Raw genomic sequence first — 15,483 nt, 5'->3', positions numbered from 1 at the left:
GGGTGGGATCGCTCTGCGGGGCTCCCCCTCGCGGCACTGTTGGTCTGTCCCGCCGAGCCCTGCGCGTGCGCCCTTTATGCCCGCTCCCCCCTCCCCAACCCAAGTCTGCGGTGCGTGATGGCGGCGGCGGCGGCGGCTGCGCGGGGGCTGGCGAAGCGCTGGCTGCACCCGGCCGCGGCTTCCCGGGCGGTGAGTCCCTGCCCCTGACCTTTTCTCAGTCCTTGCTCCTGTCCATGCCTTTGTCCCTGTCCCTGTCCATGTCCTTGTCCCTGTCCTTGCCCTTATTCCTGCCCTGTTTTCCCGCCGGCGGCGGCCCGGCTCCGCTGTCTCCTCCGTGACCTTGACTCGCCCGGTGATCTTCCCACCCCCGGCAGGTTCGGTTCCTCCGGTGCTATTTTGGAGCGGCACCGACCGCACAATTCGTGTCCCGGGGGCAGGCAGGTTCCTGGGAGTAGGTGGCTGTGGGCATGGCTGGGCCGCGCCTCCCGGCTCGGGAGCGAGCGCCGTAGCCTGAGGCCCTGAGCAGGGTTTTGAGGGAGGCAGCGGGAATGGGATGTGCTGGGGAAAGGCCCTGTAGGAGCCTGGCAGGTGCGGCCCGAGCTCCGGGATAGGAAGCTCGCCGCAGACTTATTCTGTATGAGCAAAAGTGCGCACAGGACGACCAGGGAAGTGATTGTGCTCCTGTACTCGGCCATGCTGAGGCCGCGCCTCGAGTGCTGTGCTCTGTTCTGGGCTTGTCACTTCACGAAGGACATTGAGGTGCTGGAGCGAGTCCGGAGAAGGGCAAGGAAGCTGGTGAAGGCTCTGAGCACGAGTCCCGTGAAGAGCAGATGAGAGAGCCGGGGGTGTTAAGCCTGGGAAAAGGGAGGAGGTTTAGGGGAGAGTTTATCACTCCGTACAACTGCCTGAGCAGAGGTGACAGGACGGGAGGAAATGGCCTCAAGCCGCACCACGGGACGTTCAGGTTGGACATGTGGAAGAATTTTTTCACAGCAAGGGTGACTAGCCATTGGAATGGGTTGCCCAGGAAGGTGGTGGAGTTACCATTCCTGGAAGTGTTTGAGGAAAGGCTGGATGTGACATTTAGTGCCGTGGTTTAGTTTACACGGTGGTATCTGGTCATTGTTTGGACTCGATGGTCTCAGAGACCTTTTCCAGCCTAATGCATTCTGTGATTCTGGACGTATGTGGGAAGTATACGTCCCACTGGGTATACTCACTGTATATCTGAGTTGCTTGAACCTGGCTGGTGATTGTGCCCAGAAAGGGCTGCTGAGGAGTCTGGCAGGTTTGTGTTAGGGAAATGTAAGTTGTGAGTGAAGGCTTGTTCTTCTCCGTGGTGAGGTGGGACCTTTCAGTTTCTTCCCACTGTTCTCATCCTGCATGTCCATAACAAACTTGGGATTACACAAGTGGGCTGTGGTTATACTTGTGTTACAAAGCAAGCGCAGAAAAGACAACTGCAGAGAGAGGGAAAGCTTTAAAGAGTGTCTCCATATTTTAGGTGGCAGTGAGCTGGCCCTGATTGAACCTTTGGTTCCAAAAGGGCCATGATCTTCCTGGTGGCATAAAAATTCAGGATTACTGCAGTCAGTGTTTCCTTCAGACTTAGTGTGACATCTTTTTCTGCTTTGTGGGTTTTTGTTTGAAAAGCCTGGTAAGACAGCAGTGTGGAACAGGGAGGGAGTAGCTGCCTGGAGGAGAGTACTGGTGGAGCTCCTTATGAATAGGTGGTAGGAACTGATCTCATTCCAGGGTGATTGCAGAAACCAGAGATAGCAAGTGTAATGATGCAGTAGATTTGCTGTTATACAAGAAGATAATTTGAGGAAGTTGGTATGAGAAATGATAAAACTAGGTTGGGCAAAGTGTACTGGAGTTCACTTCAGAGGTGGGGGAAGTGGTGGACATTTTGGGAGGGAAGAGCTGCTTGTTAGCTTATTGTAGAGTGGTGGGACCATGAATGTAACAGCTGCAGATATCACTCCAGTGCATTTTAGGTTATATTTCAAATAGGGAAACGGGGAAACGCTGATGTTGCTGGACAGGTCCCTGATGTGGCTTTGTGTTGCTACTCTCAGTAATCATACATGCTGAGTTAGGCTTATTTTTTGAACTGTGTAAAGAAGGAATACCAGATTTCAATACCTTGGAGAGGTGGAGACTAGTTCTTATCAAAGCAAAGACTGCATACTGAGTAGGTTTGGGTGTGGCGTTTGTTGGTTTGGTTTGGTTTTGAGCAAGTCAAGGGGTAGGAAGTGACATCCAGAAGGGTAAAACTTGCATCCTTGTGCTAAGTTTATGTATTGATAAATAGTTCTAAATTGGTCATTAATTTCATAAAGAATAAGAGAACTATTTTGGACTTTTGAAGCAATACTCAGCTGGAAGAGCATTCCCTACAACCTTTTTTAATTTTCAGTACTATGACCACCTGTAATAATTCAAATTCTGAGGATTACTTGACAGGAGAATAATTTTCCATTACTTCCCATGGTTCCCACAAAGCTTCATCTTTGCTTAATTATAAAAGAACTGCAAGACTACTTCAGCATTAATTACAGACATATTCTTCTGTTGATGCAGTCTCAGGCTGGTCTGAGAGGCTGATCACTGTTGCTGGAGTCCATAATGGATAGTCTGGAACACCCTGTTAACTGCAGGCTATTCTCACATCAGTCAAACCTTTTTTTGATTATATAGCATGATTATAGGAAAGCCAGAACTTCAGTACAGCTGTAAAATACATTAATACTCTTGTGTGTGTGCTACCAGTGGTGAGTGTAGATTTGTTAGAAATGTGGGGTAGCTGAGAGTGCTGTAAGTCTACCCTGTGGAAACATTTGTTCCATAATGTTGTCTTGGCTTCTTTCCGTAGTGGCCAGCAGCGTGTCAGGCTCCCGCACGGAACTTGCACTTCACAGTCTATGGAAAGAAAAATGCCTCCACCAAGGTGTCTGACTCGGTATGTCTGTACTTCTTATGCTGTGATTCAGTCAAGCATCAAGCACTTAATGCTTGACAGGCATGAAGCTTTCAGGCTTTCACTGGAGCGCTGTGTTCAGATGCTTTGTGAGACTTAGTTGCTGAAGTGTGTGGCTCTTTTTAATGACAGTTTCCAAGCAAAAGAGTATAACTGATGTAGCAATTGCTGCAAAAGTCTATTGAGAACATTATACCTATCCTGCTTGTGTTTTTATGAAACTTTTTTGACTTACTTTGAACTATTTGTGATCATAACAAAGTGATTTATTTTTCCAGATCTCTACACAATACCCAGTAGTGGACCATGAGTTTGATGCAGTCGTTGTGGGTGCAGGAGGAGCAGGTCTGCGGGCTGCCTTTGGTTTGTCAGAAGCTGGGTTTAACACAGCCTGTGTTACCAAGCTGTTCCCCACCCGCTCCCATACTGTTGCTGCACAGGTGAGAAATGAGGCAGAACAAATGTTTAAGGAATGCCTGCTGTCAGAAAGCTGATTTGGATGTAGAATAATCATAAAATGGTTTGGGTTGGAAGGGACATTAGGGGTTACCCAGTTCCAATGGCCTTGCCATGGGCAGGGATTCCACACATTAGATTAGATTGCGCAGGAGCCCATCCAACCTGGCTTTAAAAACTTCTAGGAATGGGGCACTTGAACACCTTGTTTCAAGGCCATGCTTCTTATTTATAAATATCACATATTTAGTTGAAACTTTTTTAGAGGGTAGTATGTAATAAAATCACAGGATCAGTAAGTTTGGGAAAGACCTCTAGGATCATAAGAGCTTAACCATGAACTTGTAACTGCCAGACTTCATATTAGGTAGCAGGTACATTTCATTTTGCTTCCAAACTAATGACATTGCAAGACACATTTTTTTAATCTCACTTGCAGTTGTTCTTAAAACCCTTATTTCCCCTTATGTTTTTATTTCATTATACTGCCTCTTTTTTCTTCCCCATTTCTAAACATCAAAATGCAGTGCTGCTTTTCTGCCTGAAGTGTAACTGTGATTCACTGCATTACAGAAAAAAGAAGGACAAGCCATTGTGAAACTGAGGAGTTTCACAGCCACATTAAATCTGGCTTGACTATAGTTCTTGTACACAGGTGCATATCTGGTATGTGATTTTTAATAGAAATGAGGTAAACCTACTAAAGCTGTATTTGAGTAATGTAATTCCAGGAAAATGGATTTTCATTTTCAGGGAGGTATCAATGCTGCTCTGGGGAACATGGAGGATGATAACTGGAGGTGGCATTTCTATGACACAGTGAAAGGGTCGGACTGGCTGGGTGACCAGGATGCCATACACTACATGACTGAGCAAGCCCCAGCTGCGGTGATAGAGGTGAGACTCATGGGATTTGATGTCAGCTGTAGTTATAAATAACACAGGCTGACTTCCAAGGAGGTCTCCTTAAAATAACTCGTTTGTTGTGATGCACAAGAGTTTCTGATGCTTGTATTTGGGTTCAACAGCTGGAAAATTATGGGATGCCCTTCAGCAGAACTGAAGAAGGAAAAATCTATCAGCGTGCATTTGGTGGACAGAGTCTTCAGTTTGGAAAAGGAGGACAAGCCCACAGATGCTGTTGTGTTGCAGACAGGACCGGACATTCACTCCTACATACTCTGTATGGCAGGGTAAGAAGTTGTGAAGTTAACTTGGTTTGGGGTTTTGTGTTTACATTTACTATTTTTTTTTCCTTTTCACCCCCAGAGTTTGAAAAAAGATATTCAAACCCAAACCAAACAAACATGTAACTGGTCACATATAGATGAGGATTCCAGGGGAATGGCTTATAGCAGTTCTGGGTTATCTTCCTTCCTGAGGCAATGTGGACTACAACAACACTGTACTAATTAGTACATTAGTACAGTGTCAGCTTTGTGGTCTGGACTAGTTCTGCACTGTTAGTACTTTTGTGTCTGTTAACTAGACCCAAAGAGAATTTATGTAAACTTTTCCCCAAAAGCCCTTTTTTTCCAAAAATTTGACACAGCAGCATTGGGGAGCTCTGAAAAGAGGTACAAGCTAGCATTTTTTTTCACTCATCTTCAAACTGGGAGGAAGGGGAAACAAGATGTAAATGAATTAAGGCCTGCTGTGCATTTCTGAGCTTGTTCTTTGGCAAGTAAGTGACCAGTGTTCCAGCTTGTCTGCCTGTTAATTCTGCAAACCATAATTGAGGGAAGTGCTGGCTGTTTGAAAATGGTAGTGAGCTACTTGCAACCAGAAATCCAAGTACCTGGTAGCTACTGTTTTTTATTTACTTGGTATCCAGCTAATTGCTCTCCTCCAGGTTCTAAGTGTGTGTACTGCTGCAATACAAATGCTCCGTGCTGCCAAACACTGCTCTGATCCCTGAGGGCATGAAAGAATGCTTGACTCGGTGCCTGCTGCTCCTGCTGGTTTATTGGGCTCCTGGAGGTGTTTCTCATTTCTCTGGGAGAGCTTTAGTGCAGCGTGCTTCTACATGTATGGAGCACTGCAGCTGCTAATGTGTTGCCAAGTGTAGACTGAAATGACAAGTCCTGCTGCCTAGCTCCTGACTGTGCTCAGAATTAAGTGCTTTTGCCACTACTTGTGTCTTTTAAAGCTGGAATAGATTAATTAACAAATTCTTTATTAAATAGTTATGAGGAAGCAGTCTTCCCTGAGAGTTGATGGGGATGTTTTTTATCCTGATAGAGCCCATGTACATTGACAGTTTTGAAGAGAGGTTTCTTCAGTAAAAGTTCCTTTTGTAATTTTCCTCCAGTCTCTCCGATACGATACAAGCTACTTTGTTGAATATTTCGCCTTGGACTTGCTTATGGAGAATGGAGAATGCCGTGGTGTTATTGCCCTCTGCATTGAAGATGGAACCATTCATCGTTTTAGAGCAAAGAACACGGTCATTGCCACTGGGTAATGTAATGTTTGTGATGAAGGACCAAAACTGGGGAGTGTTACCAGCTGGAAGTTTGTGTGCTTGTACATGTGTTTGGATCCACAGTGTGGAGAAGATACATTGACAGAACATAAATTATAAGTTCATTCGCCCCACACTAAGAGGAATATAAGTGAATTCAGTCATTCCCTCTGAAAGAAGGCACATGCTAATTTTGTGACCAAATATAAATTTGGTATGAGGTCTAACTTTGAATTCTAGAAAAATGACATAAAGTAAGAATGTGTAAGAGTAATATATATTATTCAGATGGTCTTTGATTTTAAAACATGCTGTTTAAAACAGACATTGTTGCAAGGCTGCCAACATGTCTGTCTGTAGAATTCTGAATTTCCTGTAGGAGACAGCTTTTGTCAAAATTCTAGAGATTGTATTTCATTAAGATACTGCCACTGTAATTCTAACTGTTCTAGGATAAAATTATCATATTATGAGTGTAACTTAACAGTACTTGGTTGCAAAGTTTGTATATGTTTATTAGAATGCTATTTTCATTAGTCTTTTGCTTCTTATGGCACTTTCCTATCTATTTCAATATGAAAACTATTTATAAATGTATCTATGAAAAATACACTCATAAATTAATTTATAAAAGGTTGCCTGCATAATTTGTCTTATGTGTTTTTCATGCTTGTGTACTTTGAGGTACATGGAATATGTACTTGCTATTTTTTCTGAGAGTTTGTCCTGAAATTGGGCTGATTGGCTGTTCTTAATTACATTGGAAGCTAACCTAGATGTTTGCAGCATAATAATTCATGTTTAATACCTGGACAACTAAGTTTTTAAATCTAAGAATATAAAACCAGGACCATATGGGCAATCTAAACCATCATTATATGCTATTTTTTATAAAACTGTTAGTAATTGTTCAAATGAAACGGAATGGTATGGATTGAGAGAACTTTGTGAAATAACCTTTTTTTTGTCCTGACAGAAAAGCTTCTGATATCAACCTAACAATCCTGCTTTGGAATTCGTTTTCTTTTTCTTCAACCTTCTGTCACCAGCCATTCTTCAAGTATGGTTGAGCAAAACTGGGCTAAACCAGTTTTGTTTTCTTTTGGTTGAAATAGTACAGGAGATGGTAAAACTTAAGCACTTTTCTTATTAACCCTTTTCACTGTTGTGCAAACAGCATAGTTCACTAAGTATGTTGTAGTGATGTTTTGATTTTCTTCCTGTTAATTCCGTTAACTTTTGTGTTCTGCAGTGGGTATGGCCGCACTTACTTCAGCTGCACATCTGCTCATACCAGTACTGGTGATGGAACTGCTATGGTCACACGAGCTGGGCTCCCTTGCCAGGACTTAGAATTTGTGCAGTTTCACCCTACAGGTACCAACTATGAAATAGTGCTTACAATATTATTTTTAATGTTTTGAACAGATTTTTACATTGTTTTAAAATGTCACAGAATTACACAATATGCTGAGTTGGAAGGGACCCATCAGGTGCATCAAGTCCAACTCCTGGCCCTGCACAGGGCAGCCCAAGAATCACACCATGTGCCTGGGAGCAGCGCCCAAACACTTCTTGAACTTTATCTGGGTTGGTGCTGTAACCACTCCCCTGGGGAGCCTGTTCCAGTGCCCAGCCACCCTCTGGGTGAAGAACCTTTTTCTAGTATCCAAGCTAAACCTCCCCTGACATAACTTCAGGTGATTCCCTTGGGTCCTGTCACTGTCACCACAGAGAAGCCATGAGTTCCTGCCTCTCCTCTTCCCCTCACAAGGGAGTTGCAGACTGCATTGAGGTCTCCCTTCAGTCTCCTACAGGCTGAACAGACCAAGTGACCTCAGCTGCTTCTCATTCAACTTCCCCTCAAGGCCCTTCACCATCCTTGTTGCTTTCCTTTGGATGCTCTCCAATAGTCTAATGTCTTTCTCATATTGTGGTACCCAAAAACACCCCCATCACTCGAGGTGAGGCCACCCCAGTGCAGAGCAGTGTTAGACAATCCCCTCCCTTCCCCAGTGATGCTGTGCCCGATGCCCTCCAGGACAGGCTTGGCCCTCAGCTGCCAGGGCACTGCTGACTCATGGTCAATTTGCCATTGATCAGAACCCCCAGGTCCCTTTCCTTGGCACTGCTTCCCAGCATCTCCTTCCCCAGTATGTCCGTGCATCCAGGGTTGCTCCATCCCAGATGCAGAGTCCAGCATTTGCCTTTGTTGTACTTCATACAGTTGGTGATTGCCCAGCCCTCTTAATTTGTTGGGATCTCCCTGCAGGACCTCCCTGCTTCTGACGGAATCAGCAGCTCCTCCCAGTTTTGCAGTGTGTGCAAACTTGCTCAGTGTCCCTTATAGTCCTGTGTCCAAGTCATTTATGAAGATGTTGAAGAGCACAGGTGCTAAGACAAAGCCCTGTGGAACCCCACTAGTGACAAGTCACCAGCATGATGTCATCTCAAGCGTGATGGGCTCAAGTCAGTCTCCACTTTTCTGCAGCATTTGAGAAGTTGCTTGTGACATGTGTTTAGACTTGCCTGCAGCTGTTGTTGAATATACTTTGAGAGTAAGACATATAATGTGGGAAACGTCTCAGCTGTTCTAATTAAAGAGCAGTGTTTAATATTTTGAGGTGCTGTCCTTACAATGCTAAGTAAGAAGTTTTATGAATTACAAGCTGAAACTACCTCTTAAACTTATATTTCCATTGTCCTTAATGTTTTAAGGGGTTTCATATTAGATACAAGAGCAATGGGATAGGTCCAAATGTTAGGGAATTATATACTAGCATCTTCAGTGAAGTGGGGTAGTTGAAGTTAAGGTGTATATATATAGAATTGTGGTTTTCTAGCATGTGATCAGTATCTGAACTGTGGATAACAATGATCACAAACTAGATTTGTAGCTAATTAAATGCTTCATTTTTACTGATGATGTGATTTATGTAAATGGTTTGTATAATTTTACAATGTTATTGTTATATCATAGAGATCCAATGTTCCTTTGACTTTAAGATTTTCTAGTTAAAGAAGCTTCACTGCTTGTATGATAATTTTGTAGCTTTTAGGATAATTATCAAGTGAAGTGCATGAGTTAGTTTGCAAGTAAGCTTTTTTGTTCCACAGGATTTGAAGCCATCTTGTACTGCTTCAGCACAGAAGAGGGAACAAAAATAAGCAAATGGACCTTGAAATAATTAACTTCTGGTTTATTAAAAATCTTAAAATAATTGGTAAAGGTCTACAAGGACTTAATAAAATTCTCCTGATGTATTGATAGGTGCAGATCACTTCCAGTTTTAATTTGAAATACTGTGGGTGTTTCAAATCAACTTGCTTGCCTTTTGGAAAGAGTGTTTAAAAGAAATAACAACATTTGAGGGACAGTTCCTAGAGGTATGATTAGGGTGGAATAAAATCTGCACCCCTGATTATTTTGAGAATACTCTGTTTATTCAGTGTTCATCCTGATTGTGAAGCTGTGTGGAGAAATCTCCTTTAATGGTGTTTTCATTCTTGAACAGGTATCTATGGGGCTGGCTGCCTTATCACAGAAGGATGTCGTGGAGAGGGAGGTATTCTGATCAACAGTCAAGGTGAAAGATTCATGGAGAGATATGCACCTGTTGCCAAGGATCTGGCTTCCAGGGATGTAGTGTCTCGTTCTATGACCATAGAAATCCGTGAAGGAAGGTTAGTTAAATGCTCTTCACAAAGCTGCAGAATGAACTCTTAATCATGCTAGACTGTGAAGTGCAATAGTTCATTTGATAAGCACATGGCGATTCTTGAGAGTGAGCTCTAATGACTGTTAAGCTGATCTCTGTGTGTAAGGCAGAAAATCTTTCTTGTTAATTCCTAATGATACTGACAGAGGACAGATGATGTTAAGAGTCTCCTGTTTGAATTCAGTGTGTCTAGAGACACTTGCTCAGACAAGCTTAATGTATATGCTCTTACTACAAACAAAATAATGTGGTGCTGTTCTCTTGGCTGATTACCAAGTTTTACATATTTCTGCAGAGATGTAATAGTTGAAAATCTTAAATAATGTGAATTACTGTGAAAAGGAAGCTGAGAGTTGGAAAATGGCCTCAATTCATCCAAGTGCCACAGTCTTATTGAATATGTGAGATATTAATTTTTGTCAGATAACATTTGAAAAAGAACCTGTTTATTTTCACAAATGAAACAAACTGGATTAGAAATGCTATTAGTGTTTGTGAATTCCTGTTATGTATTCCAGTGTTGGGTTTTTTTTTTTGCTAGGGGCTGTGGTCCTGAAAAAGACCATGTGTACTTGCAGTTGCACCACTTGCCACCACAGCAGCTGGCCACCCGTCTCCCAGGCATTTCTGAAACAGCCATGATATTCGCTGGAGTTGATGTCACTAAAGAGCCTATCCCTGTCCTGCCTACTGTGCATTATAATATGGGAGGTATTCCCACTAACTACAAGGGACAGGTGAGCAATACATGTCACCTTTGAGCTGTATTTTCATCATCATACTAGGAAATTGTTTTCCAAATAGAAAAGCATTAAGAATGTTTTTTATAAATGTAAAGATGATTAATACCATTTATAATAATAATGATGATGTCAGAGTACTTAAAACACACAACCTTTTTGGTTTTTTAAAATAACTTGATAATCATGTTCCAGTCCATCTAGAGATGGGAGTTCCAAGAAACATCTAAAATGAAATTACTGACAATAATTCTCTGTTAGTTGAGCTAAGGATAATATAATTGAACATAGACCAAAGTAGGCCTCTGTTGCATTCTGTAGCATGAGTTAATGTGTATTACTCCTCTGTAGTTCATGTAATCTAAACACCAGAGGAGATCCTCCAACTGACACTAGCTGGAAATCAATGTGATGGTGTCAACTGAATTCTTCTCTTCATGTACTTTTTAAATTTCAGTGTAAAATTTTGCCTTGCATGTGCAGATCAGACTTTATGCCTGTGCATTTCTGACTTACTGCAGAATTGTGGTGAAACAGAGCTATGCACTCTTCATAAGAATATGTAAGGAAATCTTGGGGTTTAGCCCTGTCTGTATTTGCATACAGATGTAAATGTATGTATTTGCTTACATTTCTCCTTGCCCTTTAGAGCTAAGGTAATTCCATGTTTAGAGGCAGAAGAAACTTTAGGTTGCAGTGTCGCACCCTTCCATGCACGTGGCCTTTGCAGATGAGGAGGTTAGCTCTGTGTCCAAGTGTTTCCAGTGGCTGAGTGTTGATGGAGTGTGTGCCGTGGCAGGTGATCACACACGTGAATGGAGAGGACAAGGTGGTACCTGGCCTGTATGCCTGCGGGGAGGCAGCTTCTGCATCCGTCCATGGCGCAAATCGACTCGGAGCAAACTCCCTTCTGGATCTGGTGGTCTTTGGTCGGGCTTGTGCCCTGACTATTGCAAGTACATGCAAGCCTGGTAAGTCTCACTTTTCTAGAGACGTTTGCCTTTATGATGTAATTTCTGCCCAACGAAGAGTTGTTGCTACCTGATTCAAATTTAGAGTGATACTCATAGGCTCTTACTTGTTAGAAAAGGAAGAAATTGGTGTTTATGCTTTTGGTAGGCATGTTCTATGCCAGGCAAATGTTTTGATGTTACTATTTGCTTTGTAATTGATCCTTTGAAAACTAGAATTGGGCCAATGCTATTGGCAAGAGCAGTTGTGATTTTTGACAAATTAACACAGACTATTGAATGTGAAGACTATTTTGTATTTTCTTCATACTGCACCATCTTCTACATCAAAATGTAATCTATCTTACACTTGGCACTTTTGTATAGTGGAATTTGCTGCCACCTTGCTGATTTATTTATAAGAAGGACTGACATACAAGTGGTGAGAGAGAGATAGTAAAAATTGCAATATCTCATTCACTGGATTCTTATTGCTGAATCTTTTATATTTTAAAATAATCTGGTTCAGACATGATTGCTGACCTGAGAAAACAAAGAAGCAAGCCCTCCCTTCCATCCCCAAGAAAATACTGGACGTAGCAGTTACATTGCCAGAGCAACTGGAGTTCACAAATAGTCATCTGTTTTCTTACTGCTTAATGTCCAAACTGCACCAGCTGCTGAGATTGATGATTTCTCATGGAATCAGCCTAGATCTTCTGGTGCCAATTTGGTCTGGCTTTGTGCTAACATTTTTTGAATCCTTCTGTGGCTCTTTAGAGTTAGAAATTGTAGAAGGGGGTTTATTAATCTGAGTGCAAAGGTACATGTGAGATGAACTGTGCTGGTAAGATGCTGTGTTTGCTTTGTTGCCCAGTAACTTGTGGCTTCCAGTATTAGAGGCAAGATACAGAGCTCACGTCTTAACTGCCAGGCTTATTGACTGCTCCTGGTCCCTTACACATCTAGGAAAGCATAGCAGTAGGTGGTAAGGAGCACGGGGGCTTATTCCATAGTTTAGAAGAATTTTCATGCTGCTTCAAAGGAATGAACAGCAGAATTTTGCTAAACCTATAAAATCTTTAATAATTGTTGTAGGAAAGAATGGGATTCATATTCCACTGAGAACTTTAAATACATGGATACAATTGGTGGGACTTCAGGAAAGTTACACCTAATATGCACCTCAGAGGAAGAAAACAGATTATTATGTTTTACTTAAATCTGATTTTTAGTAATTGATAGTGTCTGAAACTGCCAGAAACCAAACCCAAGCCTGACTACCAAACTTACTGAAATTTTCTTATTAGGAGAGCCAGTTCCCCCCATTAAACCAAATGCTGGTGAAGAGTCAGTTGCTAATCTTGACAAGTTAAGGTTTGCTAATGGAAGCATAAGGACTTCAGAAGTGCGACTGAACATGCAGAAGGTAAGCCTGGGGAAGCTCTCAGGGATAGGGTGGGACAAGCTGCAGGCAATTGTGGGGTTTGGTGACTTGGCAAAGTGCACTTGAGGATTTGCCATGCAGAAGAAAAAGTGGGTGAGAAGATTGTGTGTGCAGCAAAGGTTGTATCGCTTGTTAATTCCTTCTTCCCTTCATGGTCATTCCCTTGTGTAGTTTACCTGCTGTATAATAGAGTGGGGTTTCAGTTGTTTGGGGTGAATGGAAGAACGTGGGGTTTTACAGGCTGCAGACAAGTTTGAGCTCAGAACAGCTCTGTATCAAGCTCTTCTGGAGCTAAGGAAGTTACATGCTTTCATATGCAGCATTTCAAACTGATTTTGTTTTACTGTGTTGCAGGCAATGCAAAACCATGCTGCTGTATTTCGTACTGGTTCTGTACTTCAAGAAGGCTGTGAGAAGCTTAGCCAGATTTATGGTGATCTGGCTCATCTAAAGACTTTTGACAGAGGTAATTTGATAGCAAAAAACACACCTTGCCCAGAGTACTCTGGGAAGAGTGTTGGTGGCTTTGGTTTTTGTTGTTTTTGTGGTTTTTTGGGTTTTTTGATTTTTTTGGGGGTTTTTTTTTGTTGTTGTTTTTTTTTTTTTTTTTTTCTGTAAACCTAATGTGTTTCTTGAATTTTTGGCTGAAGATTTTGACCATTTTGAATCTTTCAAGATATTTTGTAGAGCCCTACTTACTAAACATGGTAATCAGGTAAAATACTTGGCCTTTGCAGTTGTTTTCTGGTTGAAAAATCTTTCAGAGAAGCAGAGATTGAAATTGGATTTACATGCGTAAGGTACAAACTGCCCTCAGAACACGATGTGAACTTGTTCAAATACTGAGATGAATGATGAACTTTGTCAGAATCTTCTGAAAGTTGGGAGTTGCAGAGAGGTAGCAAGACTATTCGTAGGCTAAACACTCAGTTTTCATTCTCCAGCTGAGCAGATACCACAATGTGGACAGATCCTGCCATGCCTTGTGGTATATCTTAACAGAACTTGGTTATTTAAGTGCAACTGATGATGCAGCTTTGGTTCACTCACATGTATTTCTCTTGTTTGTAGACCATCTTCCATAGTATTTTAATATTTTACCAGGCATTGTGTGGAACACTGACTTGGTGGAGACCCTGGAACTGCAGAACCTGATGCTTTGTGCTCTGCAAACCATTTACGGTGCTGAGGCTCGCAAAGAGTCCCGGGGTGCCCATGCCAGAGAGGATTATAAGGTATAAATGTTTTCTGTGACCTGAATGTAGGATTGAATCTCCTTGTTAGGTGTCCTCAGATGGATTATTTAAAGTTGCAACATCTTCAAATGCAGTCTTCAGTGTTAAGATTAGTGTAGTATTTTTTTGGGGTCCTATTTGTTCTGCTCTGGCTCTTCTTTGTTATTTATAAAAGGACCAACACATGGAACACTGGGAATGATCTTGAAAAGAGTTGCTCTGTGTGCACATCTAAGTTATTAGAGACCTCTAAATCAGGACTATAGTAATAATATCATGGATGCATAAGCAGGACATAAAGAAGCATAAACAGAATAATTGTCCTATGCAAGGAAAGTTACCTTAGAGCCCTTGTTAAGCCTGAACATTTCAGATTACACATGGGCAGTGTTAAGAGGAAGCTTGCTGTGTGTTCAGAGACATGCTGGGTTACAGGTGTAATTGAAATGCAGCTGATCTCGTGGTTGTAGAGTGATTTGCAGATACAGCTTCTGGTCTGTACTGATCTCATTTTGTCCCTAGTTACGGGTGGATGAATTTGACTACTCTAAGCCACTCCAAGGCCAACAGCGGAAGCCATTTGAGGAGCACTGGAGAAAGCACACCCTGTCATACGTGGATATCCCAACTGGGAAGGTACTTTGAGCTTGGTGCTTGAGGATCTTTTTTGCTGTTAACAGCTGTTCTCATGAACAGCCTTGGAAATTGTGATAATCCTGCACTATGGATCTTTGGGAAGTGACTTTGCTATTTGAGCTGGAATTGTGTTTCCCCTTGTGTCAGACTAGTTTAAAAGCTTTTTTCTTCTAATGGTGACAAAACATGTTGTTGGGTGTTTAATAGAACAGCTTTATGGTATTTCAGAGATAGAACTGAATTCTGACCGTACAAAAATCTTAACTGTTGGGGTTTTTTGTATCTCATTCATTAATCCTGTGGTCCTGAAGTTCTTTGTTCCCTTTTACTTTAGGTTACCTTGAAGTACAGACCCGTGATCGACAAGACTTTGAATGAGGAAGATTGCCAGACAGTCCCACCAGCCATCCGCTCATACTAGCAACTTCCATCTCACTTGAGGTCCTCTCCCAGAGGGGCCAGTGTACATAAGCATAGCACAAGCAAACCAAAATAGTGTTGGCACTTAGCACTGAATGGAAAATGCTGACAAAACTTTTCTCCAGCTTGTATTCTGCTGTGGCTTACTGTACATTTATTAAAAGTGGAATGTAGAACAGCTTATGTTCTTTCACTCATTGTCAAAAGGGACAGCGAAAACACAAAATGTGTCTAAATAAAGTCATTACAAGTCTTGTATTTGAATATGCTGATCTGTATATAATTACAAAGCTCTTATTGCGAATGCGTAGTTATTTCCATATTTTAAGAGCAAAAAATATGCTCAGTGAGAGGACAAGAGGCAGTGGGGACAAACTGAAGCACAGGAACTTCCATTTAATTATGAGGGAGATGATCTTTACTTTGAAAGTGG

General features: G+C 42.0%; 1 protein-coding gene across 1 annotated transcript; it reads left to right on the top strand.

The window, feature by feature from the left end:
- The first annotated feature begins 87 nt into the window (after positions 1-87).
- SDHA (succinate dehydrogenase complex flavoprotein subunit A) lies at positions 88-15,314 on the top strand. Its single transcript, XM_066560449.1, has 15 exons — positions 88-189; positions 2,879-2,965; positions 3,262-3,423; positions 4,193-4,336; positions 4,468-4,632; positions 5,751-5,899; positions 7,156-7,280; positions 9,419-9,587; positions 10,164-10,359; positions 11,162-11,333; positions 12,623-12,741; positions 13,114-13,225; positions 13,864-13,994; positions 14,517-14,630; positions 14,965-15,314. The coding sequence occupies exons 1-15, from the start codon at positions 118-120 to the stop codon at positions 15,049-15,051; spliced, it is 2,004 nt and encodes a 667-aa protein (XP_066416546.1). The 5' UTR covers positions 88-117; the 3' UTR covers positions 15,052-15,314.
- The last annotated feature ends 169 nt before the right edge of the window (positions 15,315-15,483 follow it).

The sequence above is a fragment of the Molothrus aeneus genome, chromosome 1 (assembly GCF_037042795.1).
Source record: "Molothrus aeneus isolate 106 chromosome 1, BPBGC_Maene_1.0, whole genome shotgun sequence".
NCBI lineage: Eukaryota > Metazoa > Chordata > Aves > Passeriformes > Icteridae > Molothrus > Molothrus aeneus.
The sequence above is the reverse complement of the archived record's forward strand: the minus strand, read 5'-3'. Positions and strand labels throughout refer to the sequence as shown.

Coding starts and splice junctions, on each gene's coding strand:
- SDHA (XM_066560449.1), top strand. CDS start 118: ATGGCGGCGGCGGCGGCGGCTGCGCGGGGGCTGGCGAAGCGCTGGCTG. Junction 4,633..5,750: donor TACATACTCTGTATGGCAGG/GTAAGAAGTTGT, acceptor ATTTTCCTCCAG/TCTCTCCGATACGATACAAG. Junction 14,631..14,964: donor TGGATATCCCAACTGGGAAG/GTACTTTGAGCT, acceptor CTTTTACTTTAG/GTTACCTTGAAGTACAGACC.